This window comes from Hippocampus zosterae, chromosome 10 (genome assembly GCF_025434085.1).
Source record: "Hippocampus zosterae strain Florida chromosome 10, ASM2543408v3, whole genome shotgun sequence".
Classification (NCBI taxonomy): domain Eukaryota; kingdom Metazoa; phylum Chordata; class Actinopteri; order Syngnathiformes; family Syngnathidae; genus Hippocampus; species Hippocampus zosterae.
In genome coordinates, this window is record NC_067460.1 from 14,849,658 (window position 1) to 14,863,569 (window position 13,912).

At 43.4% G+C, this 13,912-nt stretch overlaps 1 protein-coding gene across 2 annotated transcripts in view; it reads right to left on the minus strand.

Annotated features, from left to right (window-relative positions):
• LOC127609332 (cell adhesion molecule DSCAML1) overlaps positions 1-13,912 on the minus strand; it is a 98,657-nt gene that overhangs the window by 12,075 nt on the left and 72,670 nt on the right. For both annotated transcript variants that reach the window (XM_052079159.1, XM_052079158.1), the window contains exons 18-26: positions 13,487-13,727; positions 10,990-11,136; positions 10,613-10,768; positions 8,592-8,731; positions 4,547-4,700; positions 1,894-2,011; positions 1,650-1,813; positions 1,446-1,544; positions 609-797 (exon numbers count right to left, since the gene is read on the minus strand). In XM_052079159.1, coding sequence (XP_051935119.1) covers positions 609-797; positions 1,446-1,544; positions 1,650-1,813; positions 1,894-2,011; positions 4,547-4,700; positions 8,592-8,731; positions 10,613-10,768; positions 10,990-11,136; positions 13,487-13,727 — 1,408 coding nt within the window. The remainder of the gene's footprint in view (positions 1-608; positions 798-1,445; positions 1,545-1,649; positions 1,814-1,893; positions 2,012-4,546; positions 4,701-8,591; positions 8,732-10,612; positions 10,769-10,989; positions 11,137-13,486; positions 13,728-13,912) is intronic.

A 13,912-nucleotide genomic window follows, 5' to 3' on the forward strand; every position in this document is an offset into this window, starting at 1 on the left:
ATCCAGCAACAGATATAATATGATCAATATTACAAAACATGTTACCGTTTTAGCTTCCACTGATAAAAGACAAAAATGCTGGTCGCAGTGCCATTTAAAAACTTCAGAGTGTTTCTTAAAGGGCAGGGTGGACAGCAATTTCAAGGACATATGCAAAATGTTTAAACATGACCGTGAAAACAATACATTTTAGTTGAATAAAATGACAAGCAGGTTGAATAAATAATTAGGTTTCCTTTTTATCACTTATTACATACAGCATAGTTCGCAACTCACTTATATCCAATGGGGGGGAAAAAATGCATAGAATGAAGTAAATTTCAAAAGACTTCATTCTATTGATATGTGTGCAAATGTTCGGCCATTTATAATAAGACCTTGGAGTTTCACTAATTGTAATGATGCCTGAGCACTTTATAGTGATGTTCACTCAAACTTATTTGCGGTATTGTATCCCGCAGATGGCATTTTTCTAGTTTCAGTCTATCAAGATGAAATGTGATTTTTTTTTGTTTTTTGACAGAGCTTTTATTGGTCATAAGTAGAAAGAATGGCTGACTAGTACACAGTTGAATCATTTTTTCGCTGTTCTTTGAGGCGTGTCTCACCTCGGCCATGGGTCTTGGCCTCAATGATTTCGCTGATGCGTCCCGCTCCGACGCTGTTCTTTGCCGCCAGCTTGACTTTGTACCAGGTGCCGCAGCGTAGGTTGTCCAATTTAAAGGAGCGCTCGGTGGAGCTGATGAACACATCTTTCCACTCCTCTGTGTTGTCCACAGAGTACTGCAGCACAAAACCTGCGCACGGAGCGCACAAAGTCTCACATCCATCCATTACAATCATCACTTCCAAACTAACTGAGCACCCTTGGCTTTCATTTCGTCAAGTGATAAACACGGTTACGTCTACCTTCCACTAGATGGCAGTATTAGTCTGTTGACCCCAAACAAAGCTGAGTTTGAAGGACAGCCTAATTTTCCGAGGTTACTTTAAAACCTCAAGAGTGGGATACTACTCAGAGAATCTTTGCTAATGAGGGTAAGGAATGTTCATTTATTTATGTTCTTAAATACATAACATGAAATCAGTTGCATAGAAGAGAAAACCTCTTCCGACCTCTCTGGTTAATATTTGTGTATGTCCACCTTAAACACTTTTTGTACTTGTTTACCTTTATTTTTCAGACTGAATTCTTTAGTTTACGTGGATTGGGTTAATTTGTTGATCAATTAATTGGAGTAAAGTATATACACTTACGAGACACTCACTTCAGTGTGTCTGCTCAAATTAACAAAATCCAATATGCTTCCTTTACAGTACAACAATAAAAATTGTTGCTTTTTTTCAGTTATAAAATCTTGCTCTATCAACCTTACGGTCAAGCTATTAACATAGGTTTCCAACAAATTTGATATTAGATGAAGAAAAACACCATATATTCATACCTCGAATAGAGCTTCCGCCGTTATCTCCTGGTATCCAGGCCAGAGTGATGGAGGAAGTGGAGGTAGTGGACACAGTGAGCCGAGGCTGATCTGGGGGAACTGAACAGAAGACATACACAACAAATGCAGCATATCCATAAAGTTTGGCATTAAACTGCTCCCTCCACCAAGAATAAACAGCAGCCGATGCTGTCAGTTTGCCACCTTGCACTAAAAGATTGACGATGATGGTGTCAAAGCCCAGCGTGTTGGTGGCCGTGCAGGTGTAGTAGCCAGAATCTTCAGCTTTGACAGTGCGCAGCACCAGCGTGCCATTCGCCATGATCAGACGTTGTCCATCCAGAGACACCGGGATGGCTGTGTTCTCACTACCCGAGACCAACACATCACATTTTACACCACTGTTTGAATTTAGGCAGCGACGACTCAATTCTGTGTCGTTTCTCACCTGTCTTTGGTCCATTTTATGGTTGGTGTTGGTTCGCCTACGGAGTTGCAAGGCAGCCGTACCTCTTTCATCCATGGAGTGGTCACCGTACCCCCAAATGATAGGATCTTAGCAGGGGCTGATTAAATATGGAAAAGAAGACATGAAGACTCTGGGCTCCAATTTCATACACACTGGCACATCTTGATTTTCATGCAGGGGCAGGCGTGTTTGTGTTGGGCATTCCGGCGGATCTAAGGTGTATTTTATCACACGCCCCCTGCGCACCTGACAATTTGGTGACTGAAAGTAGAATATACTTCCGAACAGCTCAGAACAGGTCTAAGTTGCGGCGCAGGTTGTGTAACTTGTGTCATTTTGGTGAATTTGGTTGAGGTGCGGGCCCACAGATTTTGCGCTCCACTCATACGTGTGGTGGATTGTATTTCATTCATAAATAGAACAACAGCTAACAGATTGCATCTGACCTGCTGAATAATTGTAGAAAACACCTCCGGTCACAGCTGTGCAGGGAAATATGTGTGTGTGTGTGTGTGTGTGTGGGAGGGGGGGGGGGACTTGGGGGGCAAAAAAATGTATGCACCTCTCCTGCACTGAATTTAAAGGGATTAAAAAGGAGCCGCTTCCATTGGCTGCGGATGAGGGTTGGCTGCATTCACTCCTACAATGGCGCCCACACCACACCGTCTTCTAACTGCAGTCGTCTACAATTACCAAAAGCATGAAAACCGCGCCCCTACGGACAGTTAGATTGCACTTTGAGCTAGATTTGCACTGGGCATCAAAATTGGGCCTTATGTGTGGAAGGACAAGACACTTGCAATTAAAGCCTCAAAGGCAACTGAACTGCCACGCCGTGCACAGGGTTCTGTAAGTTGTTGGTGGCTGACGATGTCGCGGATTTAACAGCCAATCAAAAAATGCCATGGTGTATCACATGACCTTTTAATTACATTTCTGGATACAGAGCGATAGCCAGTCTATTGTGTTGTCAAAAATACTGAATAATGTGTACCTGCAGCTAAGTAGCAAACTGTGGAGAGTCTCTGTAGCTGAAATGCATGACTACAGTCACAAAATGGGGCGATCATTGCCAAGAGCTGGTCAAATATCTAAATTCATTTCTTTATTTCTTATATGTTTCCTCTCTTTGTCTTATTTAAAGTTGCGGCATTCAGCGGTAATCCGTCTCTTCCTTGACAACCACGCTATGTTTGTGGTTCGATTAAAAAACAAAAAACAAAGTATGTAGCGCCTCAAAACGTTATCACTCAGTGAGAAAAGCAGGGATTGCAATTTTTCCATTGATAAGCGTTTGTAGGTATGTGAATATCAGTCGCCAGGTGAGTGGGTATAAGTCAGCATCTGTCTGGCCTAAATCAGGGGTGTACCAACTTTTCTGCCCAAAGATCACATTCGATTTTTCCATTGGACAAATGGGCAATGTCATTTATCGACAAGGGATTTAAAAAAAAAAGTTTATGTAAAATACTTGACAGTTTATTCTCCTGATAAAATCATATAAATATTTGAGGTCAAGGCAGTTGCGTAATTCTTCCACCCCAAACACATTTCATCTTTCTGGAACTTGCTTGGTGCATAGTCACGTTAGAACTCCCAAAAAGGTTCTTTTCTAAATTGTTCCCAGTTGGAAGCACAGAAACAGATGAAAATAAGTCCCCCTCGACTGTGATGGCTGAAACCTTGTGCTAAAGCGTAACAAATGACATTGCCCAGCAAAGTACAATATGAATAATACAGGACGTGACAAAGAATGAGCCGAGAGGATATAATGGGGGAAAAAAAATCCATCCAATCAGGGGCCTCGTCATCCTTCCACTTATTTTCTCTGGCTAGGCTTCTTAACGCCAGCACTCTAGTACACTTATATTTGGTTAAATGAAGTATTGAGTGGGCAAGCCTGCGGAGGGTCCATTTACAGCTGCCAATCTCTCTCTCACACACGCACATGCACACGCACACACACACACACACACACACACACACACACAGGCATGCGAGCAAATCTTTACACCAAGGAGTCACCAAAAAAAAAGCAACACCAAAAGACAGTATTTATTAATTCCAACTCCAGTGTTGTTGCTCGCCTTTTAATCCAGTGGCTATTGATTTAACTGGGCTCTTCATTGTCTGGTGTGTTAGTTAAGACTTCTCCCCGTCATGCCATTTTCTCTTAGCCTTATGCAGCCCCTCAATCACCTCCCTTGGTTTAGAGCACGTTATCTGGTGCCCTCTGAACCTAGAAATCAATAGAGCACCGTGCTATGCTGCATGAAAACAGGCAGTTATACCACAGACATTGAGGGAAAGTGTGGTGGAGGAAAAAAAATGATTTCAGGGAATGTGACTCAGCTCTCTGAGGTGTTGCTCAATGGTAGGCTGCTTTTATTCAAAGCTGCTGTGTGTGACCGGTGGGACCTTTCTTTAAAACAACAAAAACATTTTAATAGAAAAGCAGCTTTAAGGAAGTAAGCTCCATTTGTGTCCTGAACATGTTTATCAATTCAAACAGGTGAATGGAAAGGTGCATTTATTTATATTGAGGGCCATATTTTGCTGGATAGTACACTGAAGAGCTAACATCTAACATCATCTAACATCCAAAACCCGTTTTTATACAGTGGGACCTCACCCTTGGCGGCGGGCTCAACGGTGACCTTGTCGCTGAAGTTTCCGCGTCCTGCAGTGGTGACGGCTGCAGCCCAGATCAAGTATTGCTGCCTGTGGTTGAGGTGGCTTATGCGGTAGAAGACGAGCTCCGGGTTGGCTTCATACTCACTGGGCATCTGAGGGGACGGCAGAGGAAAGGACACAGAGAGGACGTAAGACAAATACAATCAGCTCAACACAACCTTAAGTCCTTTGTACAAAGTACACACACAAACTGAAGCAATAATTGGAATAGTGACATTGTTGTGTTTATTTCATGCTGCACCACCCCAGTCCAATAGGTGGCAGTAATGCACATTACAAGTGGATGGCAACCAGCACGACCATGTGGTTTTTAAGCAGTTTCAATCCCCGCATTTCATGGGTAACTGACTTTTAATATGCACTTTTATTGTTTATTATTCAGTTGTTTAGTTTATTTAGTTTATAATATTTAATAATTGCATGTTACATATTTAGTTTTGATGATCACATAAAACAAGTGTGGTTGTCTCAGTGAAAGAGGAGGGCATACAGGTTCACTGCTGCGCTTCCTGAAAGTAACTAACGCCTGATTTTAAATGTATGTTTATGGTCATAGAAATAAAACAGCAAAAAATCACTGTTGGTGGCATTTTACTGCTCTCCAAAATATAAGAACAGCTCTTCATATGATATTTCAGTTGTACACCACTCCGACTTCCAACACATCCAGTGATCAATAATGATACACTGATGCTCTTAGAATGTGGTCAGTATGGAATGGTATACTGTATATGTATATACTGTATATTTAGAGAAAGATGCAGGTGTAGGTTTAAAACAATTACTAAATTATAAAAGGTGTTGAATTTTGTCTGGAGTGGTTATAGTTCATGTTTTTATTTTTTTTTTTGAAAGAGACAAGCAGCCCATTTAATGTTGGCATGGTAACAAAATCAGCGAGTAAAATCCAGGGGATTTCAAACACTGGGTCAGACTGTCATTTTACAAGAGAGGCAGAAGTAATTTGAAGGACTCAGTGAACATCAGTTTAATGCGAAGCAGGCCCTCAAGTCTCCCCCTCAAATCAAACATGAGGTGGGTCGCGGAAGGTGTAGTTTTTTTGTGTGTGGGGGGGGGGGCGGGGGTGGGGACAAAATCAGACAAATCTGTGTATGCGGTGGCAGGGGTTGAGGGTAGGAGGAGCAAGGCTGGAAGGGAGGAAAGGAGGGCAAGTGCTCCCAAGGCAGTGTGATAACAGTGGATGATATCTTGAACACTCATGAGTCCAATCTACAGCAGCCGCAACAAACACCGAAAGTAACAGAAATCCACACTTTGCACCCACAGAGTGACTGATAGAGAAAACACACACTCACAGCATACACACACACACAGCATACACATACATGACCTGGAGCTGGATGTGTAATTGCTGCATGTTTAACCCAGCCATGTGTCTGATGTCTAGTTACATCACTGTGTTCTCAAAACACACATACTGTCAGTTTACACACAATGACCGGCAGTCACTCCTCATATTCGAGCCAATTATTCCTCCATTTATTGCTGCCTTGAGATATAAATGACCTGACTTCAGAATTTGCAGGGATATGACTTCTTCAACTGATTTTTTTGTTTTGTTTTGTTTTGACTTGTGAGCAAAAATTCCGGATACATTTCCTCAAATCACTTTACAACAAACACAAGTTTGATTAATTGAGAGTAAGAGGCTTCAGGCAATTTAATCCCACTCCCACTTGAGGTTTACTGTCAAAGTGCGCATAAAACAAAGAGAATTACTCGTTGTGTATTTAAAACGATCACAACGGCCGACATGTCCCTCCTCCAAGACACCTGATTCAAATGAGTGGGATGGTTATTAGGCTCCTGCAGTGCTTTGTTGTTGAGCTGATAATTTGAATCGGGTGTGTCGGGGGAGGGGAAACATCTAAAACGGGCAAGATCGCAGCCCTCGAGGTGCCCTCTATGTATATTTGTTAAGTGACGAGTAGTAAACTAGTCACTAGACTAAAGCTGTAGAACGGTGGTTCTTAACCTGGGTTCGATCGAACCCCAGGGCTTCGGTGAATCCGTCTCAGGGGTTCGACGGAGCCTCTGCCATGTAGGTTAAATCACACCCGACTCAAGATGTCATCGCTTGGCCATCACTGATGAGAGATGATCACATTACATTTCTTGTTCAATCAGTGCTGCAGGAAATTGAGTTTGTCGTGATCGTACGTCATGTGATTTTTAATTTTTAAAAAATGTTTTAACACATGTCGTGTTGTACATTAACATACCGGTAGATTCACATGCATCACAGAACATGAGAAGACTCAGTGTCCTATCTGCATGATTTGTCATGCCAAGTTGAGCAGCTCTCGTCTCGCACCGGCCAAACGGAAGGATCACTTCTTGAATCGTATTTTTATTTTTCACTAAGTTTTCGGTGGATGCGCAGACGACCTGGTTGGGTTCGATATCTCTAACAAGGATCAGAACCACTGCTGTAGAACATTCAGCCATCTTTTCTGATGTAGTTAGGGAATCAGAAAATTCATGGAGGAATGAATGCGTTCATACAGTGGATTCATTTTTGTCCTAATAAGCACTCATGCAAACATTTGCTGCAACCATTTTAAATGTCAACACACTCACCGGTTTGGCACTAATTCAGGGTCGTGGTCAGTAAAATTGCACCTGCTGTCTTATTTTTATTCTGGCAGGTTCTTTTATGCTCTTGTTCCCATGTATGAGTGTTGGAACCCACACGGACATGATTCTATTCCTCAGCCTGGACAGTGACCGCAACCCCTTGAAACCCGCTCTTCCACTTGGTGCTTTACAATCTCGTGCTGACTCACATTCACTTCAGTGACACTCCTCACTCTGCATTTGTCTTGATACTCAAACGCTGGGGATGAAGGAAGGGGAAGGGAGGAACTGTGGCAGTTATGAATGGATGGATATCAGAGTGGAAACTGAACTAGTGAAAAACAACATCGTTGGTGCGGGTGTGGGGGGGGGGTGGTAGTGGCGTGGGGATGAAGGGTCGGCGTTAGTGCTTGAATGAGTGCATGTTGCTGTAACGGATCTTAAAATATTCCTTAGGCGTGGAGAAAGCGGCAATCGAGGGAACATTAGAGCGAGATAATGAAAAGAAGAACAAAAGTACTCCCCGTGCGGTGTGTATGCAACCCACCCTCCCTGAACCCCCCCCCACCCCTCGGCCCCTCCCACACGCTCCATCCCTCCTTCCTTTTCTCCAGTGGCACTCATTTACATCCAGAACTCTGCATGGGGGCTTTAGATGAACGCATGAATGGCTACATGGATGGATGGATGGAGGTAATGAGAGAGGGAGGGATGGAAAGATAGATAGATAGATAGATAGATAGATAGATAGATAGATAGATAGATAGATAGATAGATAGATAGATAGATAGATAGATAGATAGATAGATAGATAGATAGATAGATAGATAGATAGATAGATAGATAGATAGATAGATAGATAGATAGATAGATAGATAGATAGATAGATAGATAGATAGATAGATAGATAGATAGATAGATAGATAGATAGATAGATAGATAGATGAGTCTGTCGCACGAGTGAGTGCGTGTGTGTTATGCTGCGCTGCTTGATGAACAGATGAGGTTGTCATGGCAACGAGATGAGACGCAGATATGCAAATAAGGCGGGAGGGTGAGCTCGCACACTGCGGTACGAGTGGAGCTCATTTGACACACACACACACACACACACACATTCACACACACACATACACACACACGCGCGCGCACACACACGCCTCGTGCTGAGACTGCAGCAAAAAAGTGCGTGAGCGCACACGCAATCGATATATATTATAATTGAATCAGTGCCACCGTTATCTTTGCAGCGTATGAATTACACCCAACAAAAGCTGAATGAAAAAAAAGAAAGATGCACCTTGCTAACATCGCATGTTTCAAGCATCATCTCGTCATGCTTTTGTTCACTTCCACATAAGTTGCATGCACCCCTTTGAACTTACCGGTTGGCCTGATCCGGGGCTCAAGCAGTAGATGGTGTACTTTCGGATGATACCATTTGGTTTATGAGGGGGCAACCAGGATACCACAACACTGCTGGCGGAGGAGGGCACGGCTTTGATGCCAGCTGGGGGCCCGGGGTCTGCATCATAGAATGAGAAAGCAGACGGAACGGAACGTAAACTAATTGATGTATGGGTGCTTAAACAAAAAAATACATAAAACATATTAAGATTGTTGTTGTTTTTTTGGCCTGATTATAAGTACCATTAGACATCTGGTCATGTTGATTAATTTCACATCGATGATTTTGATATATTTGTAGTGTCCAAAATCTTTTCTTTACTCATTTGTAGAGGTTGCCAGGCATTACATAGGGGAGGCCTTTATTTGTCTAATCTAAATTTTGTAGAAATAATAAATACTGCTATTTAATTCAAACAATTATATACCGTATTGGCACGAATATAAGACGGCCCTGACCCCCTCTTTTTCAAGACTCAAGTTTGAAAAAAAGACTTTTGAACACCAAATCCATTTTTAAACAGAAAATAATTACAGTACATCTAAAACCAACGACCCCCACTTTTTCAGTCTTATTTTAATGCAAAAAACACCGTTCTATATTCGGGCCAGTAAGGTATTTGATGTTTTTTGTGTGTTTCTTTGGGGGGTCTTTTTTGCAAATGGAGAATGTATCCAGAGATTAATCAGGACAAGAGCAAAGGCCACTATTTGAAGAACTACAGTCTGAGACAGGGCTCCCCAACCTTTCTGTACGTGAATATATTTTTTTGAATTAATTCAGTTATCGATGTATTGATTAATCAAATGACATTTTTTTTAACCTTTTAACCTTTGATTACAAAATTAATTTAAAAAAAAAAAAATACAAAAATGTACAAAAAAACATTATGAACCAACATGTGGTATATTTGATATTGTTTGGTTAAAAACAACAACAACAACAAAAAATGACCCGGTCAATTGCCGACAGCCGACATTTTATATTGTTTTCTATTGACTCGATGGATGGCTCCAAGAGGACCATAAAGCACCCAAGGCGCTGTAAACAAGCACGGCCATGTAAACACACGTACGCACATTGAAAGGGACGCCGGCAAAAGGCGGTCGTGAATCACTGTCATCTGTGCTTTCACGGCAGCAAGATGCGGCCCGACAATTGCTGTGTTCCACTGTAAACACTTTCGCATATGCCGCACAGAGAACTGAGGGCAAAGGGTTCAGAAAAATCAGATTGAACGTATGTGAAGAGGTCGCCCCTGGACACAGTGTCGGCCCGCATCACGGTGAAAAAAGAACCGCTCAGCCGAGTTTGTGACAGACACACACTCACACGGGCAGATATTTGAAGAGCTACTAATGCAAAGAATAGCCGATTGGAAGAGAGAATAAAAGCCTTTGGGTGAAATGACACTTCTTAAAAATCTCTTATACCCCTGCCTTGCCTCCTCCCTTGTCGGGGCCTCAAGGATAGAGACGAAGAGGCGGATCCGGATGTAATCCACAATCCGCCAGTGTAAGCACAAAATTAATTCTCTCGAAGATACAAAGAATTAATCTCTCTCTTGTACGGGGTGCCGGGCGAGACGAGCACACACGCAATAGCGCAGTTTCTCACACTAGCACACACTCGCACGTGCACTATCCCAAAGCCGGGAAATGCGTTCATGCTAACACACACACGCACATGCATACGCACACACACACATGAAACAACTCCCTCCCTCCAATGGTTTTACATGCACAGACCCTCACCCTAAGGCTCATCACGCACACACTCACACTTTTTGGCTACTTAATTCTCATTAGCACTTGTAATGGCACATCAGAGCACAAAGAGGTTTTAATCAGCTACCTCAGCCTTACAAAGACCCTCTAGCCGCTGCATGAATGCGCCTCCCACACTGCAGCTGAAATGTCTTAAACCCTTGGATAAAAATGCTTTATCCGCGTGTGTGCGTGTGTGTGAATAGATAAAGTACATGAAGAGTGAACTCACAGTCTTCACGGGTCTGGATGTACAGGACATTGCTGCGCACGCCATCGCCAGCTTGTGTGTAGGCCAGCACCTGGATGCTGTAGTTGGTGAACTTCTCCAGACTCCTGAGCTCCACCTGCTCCTTAGTTGTGGTGATGTTCTGCATTTCACCCCATTCTGAGGAAACACATCAACAGACAAATGTTCAGATTGGACACTCAACACCTACAGCCATTCCCGACTACTGCGCAAGAAGAGATCAGAGCCATGAAGAATTATAAATGTTATTTTCTTTAATTTACCGTGGGAATTTTCTCTTTAGGAAATATGTGCCTCAGCTCAATGACGGTTGGGCATGATTAGTTTGAGCAATTGAGGTAGAAGCAGTTCACACACACCTCCGTCTTGGAAGACGGCCCAAAAGATGACGCGGTAGCCCTTCAGAACGCCGTGCAGGGTCATCCTGGGGGGTTCGGCCCAAGAGATGACGGCCTCGTCCGATGTGACAGAGATGGCGCGCACATTCTGAGGAGGTTGGCTGGGAACTGAGAACACATTGGGAAAAGGACACAATTGAGTAACGCAAACTTCTTCGGTTTCATTTCAAATGAATGAATTTGGGAACAGCCTGTTTCTTGGTGTCCACGTATTGCGTCCGCTAGCTCTAATGGTTGGATGGATGAAATAAAAAAGCCCCGTTTTGTGAATGAAACTCAATCGGTACAATTTTGGAGGGTCCCCTGAATGCAGTATAGTCGGGTAGGAGATAATCTTAATGAAATATAAAAGGAAGGCTTGGCCAAGGCTTTAGAACAGTAAATCGTGAGTGCGTAACGAGTGGCCCATTGAAGGTTAATTAGCGAAGCCCTAATGGGCGTTTCCGCCACAACTCAGTGGCAATTCAACGGCCTCGCAAAATATATAGGCGCTTCTCTCTCTGCACAAGCCTCGCTCTGTTCCCTCTCATCCAGGTGTCGCCTCTGAAGCGCCGACTTTTCAGGCTTTGAATAATGCGCAGTGTCGATGACGAACAGAAGTCAACTTGTGCAAGGGTGGGGGAGGAGGGGGTTGGGAGGTGCAGGAAGAGAGGAAGAGCACGGACTGACTGAAAGACACAAGATTGGGCCAAATCCATCAGGGCCGTTATTCTGGGCAGGTGGCGTGGGGAGCCGGAGAGGAGGATGGAGAAAGCGAGGATGCTGGGCCTTGCCTGAATAGACCTTTGGGCTAGACGTGGAAATAATTCGGGTGCATCTCTTCTCACTTTGCAGGTATATGTAAGGAGATGTGGTTAATCCAGGGGAGACAAAAAAAAAAGAGGGTCGACTCGCATTACATGCCAGATGCCAGGGGTTAAATGAAGGACGGTAACACATAACGGATCATGAATAAGACAACCAAAATGGGTAAATAAGCAACAAAAACAGAGATTTTTTTCCCACTCCAGGGCAGCGTAGAGGAAGAAAGGAAGAAGAGAGGAGGGGAGTTAAAAGCAGAGGAAGGGCAGAAAAGGATGAAAAGAGGTGCAGGGAGACAAAGCGCTCAGCTGCGGATAATTGCAGCAGGAAGCAGGCCGAGGGAAAGATGGATCAACAGACAAGCTAATTAGAATTATTTTCAGTATGCTCGTTTTTATCACTATTATCATAATGGCCGTCAATTTCACTGTCGCCACGGTGACAGCCACGGGGAAGCGCTGGAGGGCTCTGCCTGCTCTAGACCAATGGGGCCCAACCAACTGTTCTCTGTGCATGCGCTTGTGTTTGCATTGGGAGGAAGTGACAGGCGGTGATGGCAGAGATTGGAAGCCTGTTTTTTTGGGGGGGGGATGTTTTTAAGGCAATAAGCGATGCACTATGAATGGTTTCTGATTTTTATTTTATTATTTTGTTGTGTAGAATTTGGAAGAAAAATGCGAATTGCTTCCATTTGGGGATGAGGCTCTAACCAACGGGGTCTGATTTAGTACCTGTAAATTCTGCTAATCAAATGCTACCCTTAAATCCCAAAAGGTCAAATTTGGCTCTAATCCTAAATTAGGATTAAAGCATTAAATATTTGGAAAAATATACAGTATATTTTGGTGTTCAGTGAACATATAGCAGTCATTTAATGTATAATTCATCATTTTCCAAAGAAGAAAAGGGTTCTTGGATTATCCAGGGTTGTGCTGTCAATACTTTCCTTATGGACTGTACGCTATGCTATCGCTTCGATTACAATAATTGTTGTGGCATTGAATAATCAAACGCCAGCGTAAGGCATTTTCAGTAGGATGTCTATGTCTAATCAGCAAACAAAAGAAAATCACTGCACCCAAGTGTAGCTTGTGCATTTCAACGCCTAAAATGTGCAAACGTTTGGCCCCGTTGAAAAGAAAAGTTAAAGAAACATCAATAAGATCAGTGGCAGTTGTTTATTTCCAGCAATCACAATAGCTTTAGATTACAGCGGGCATTCATTCTTGGCGGAATAGAGCGAAGGCGGTGATTTTCGAGTGGAAAAGAAAAAAAAAGGGATTGAGCAACGTGACAGAGTTGAGGCGGCGAGAAAGCGACACAGAACGTGCAGTAACTGTGAATCAAAGCTGGCGGAAGGGTGACGGTTTGCGCTTCCACTTGCTCACGCGGCGCCGTGCTGTTTGAAAAGCATCAATTATGGCAGCTGGTCACTAAAGTGGCCTGTTTTTGCACTGGGGGGGGGGACCACTTCCTTTTTTTTTGTAGTTTGCCGTGGTGTAGCCGTGATATTGTACTGAGAGGTGTTTTGCTTCTTGTTTGCCTCACTAAACTCACCTAACCGCACTAACAAAACCAGTTGTTGTTTTTCCACACACGACATGAAGTACGCGCACCGATTGTTGTGGCCGTTGACCATATAATGAGTGCGCCTTACCATCTTCGAGTGTAGTCGCATTGATCTCAGAGCTGGAGGGCCCGGTGCCAGCTCTGTTGAAGGCCTGAACCACCACGCCGTACTGGGCGAACTTCTTGAGGTTGTCCAGCGTGTACACCTCACTGTCTCCGGTGGCCTTCATCTCCACAATGCTGTATTGGCCGTTGCTGCCCGGGCCGTTCTCTCTGTAACCGATCTGGTAACCTCGGATCACTCCGTTTTGCAGCTCCTTCCTGGGAGCCTGTGCGATGGAATGAGATGAATCGCAACATCTTTTTTTTTTTAAGCAGGAGCGATGCTCTCAGTATTGAATGCATTGAATATTTTTTTCTAGATACATTTTTACTTCAGGATTCTGTATTTTCGACTTATTCTTTGTCAGAATAGGCTCATTCTTTTTTTTTTTCAACCTGCACGGAAGGCAAA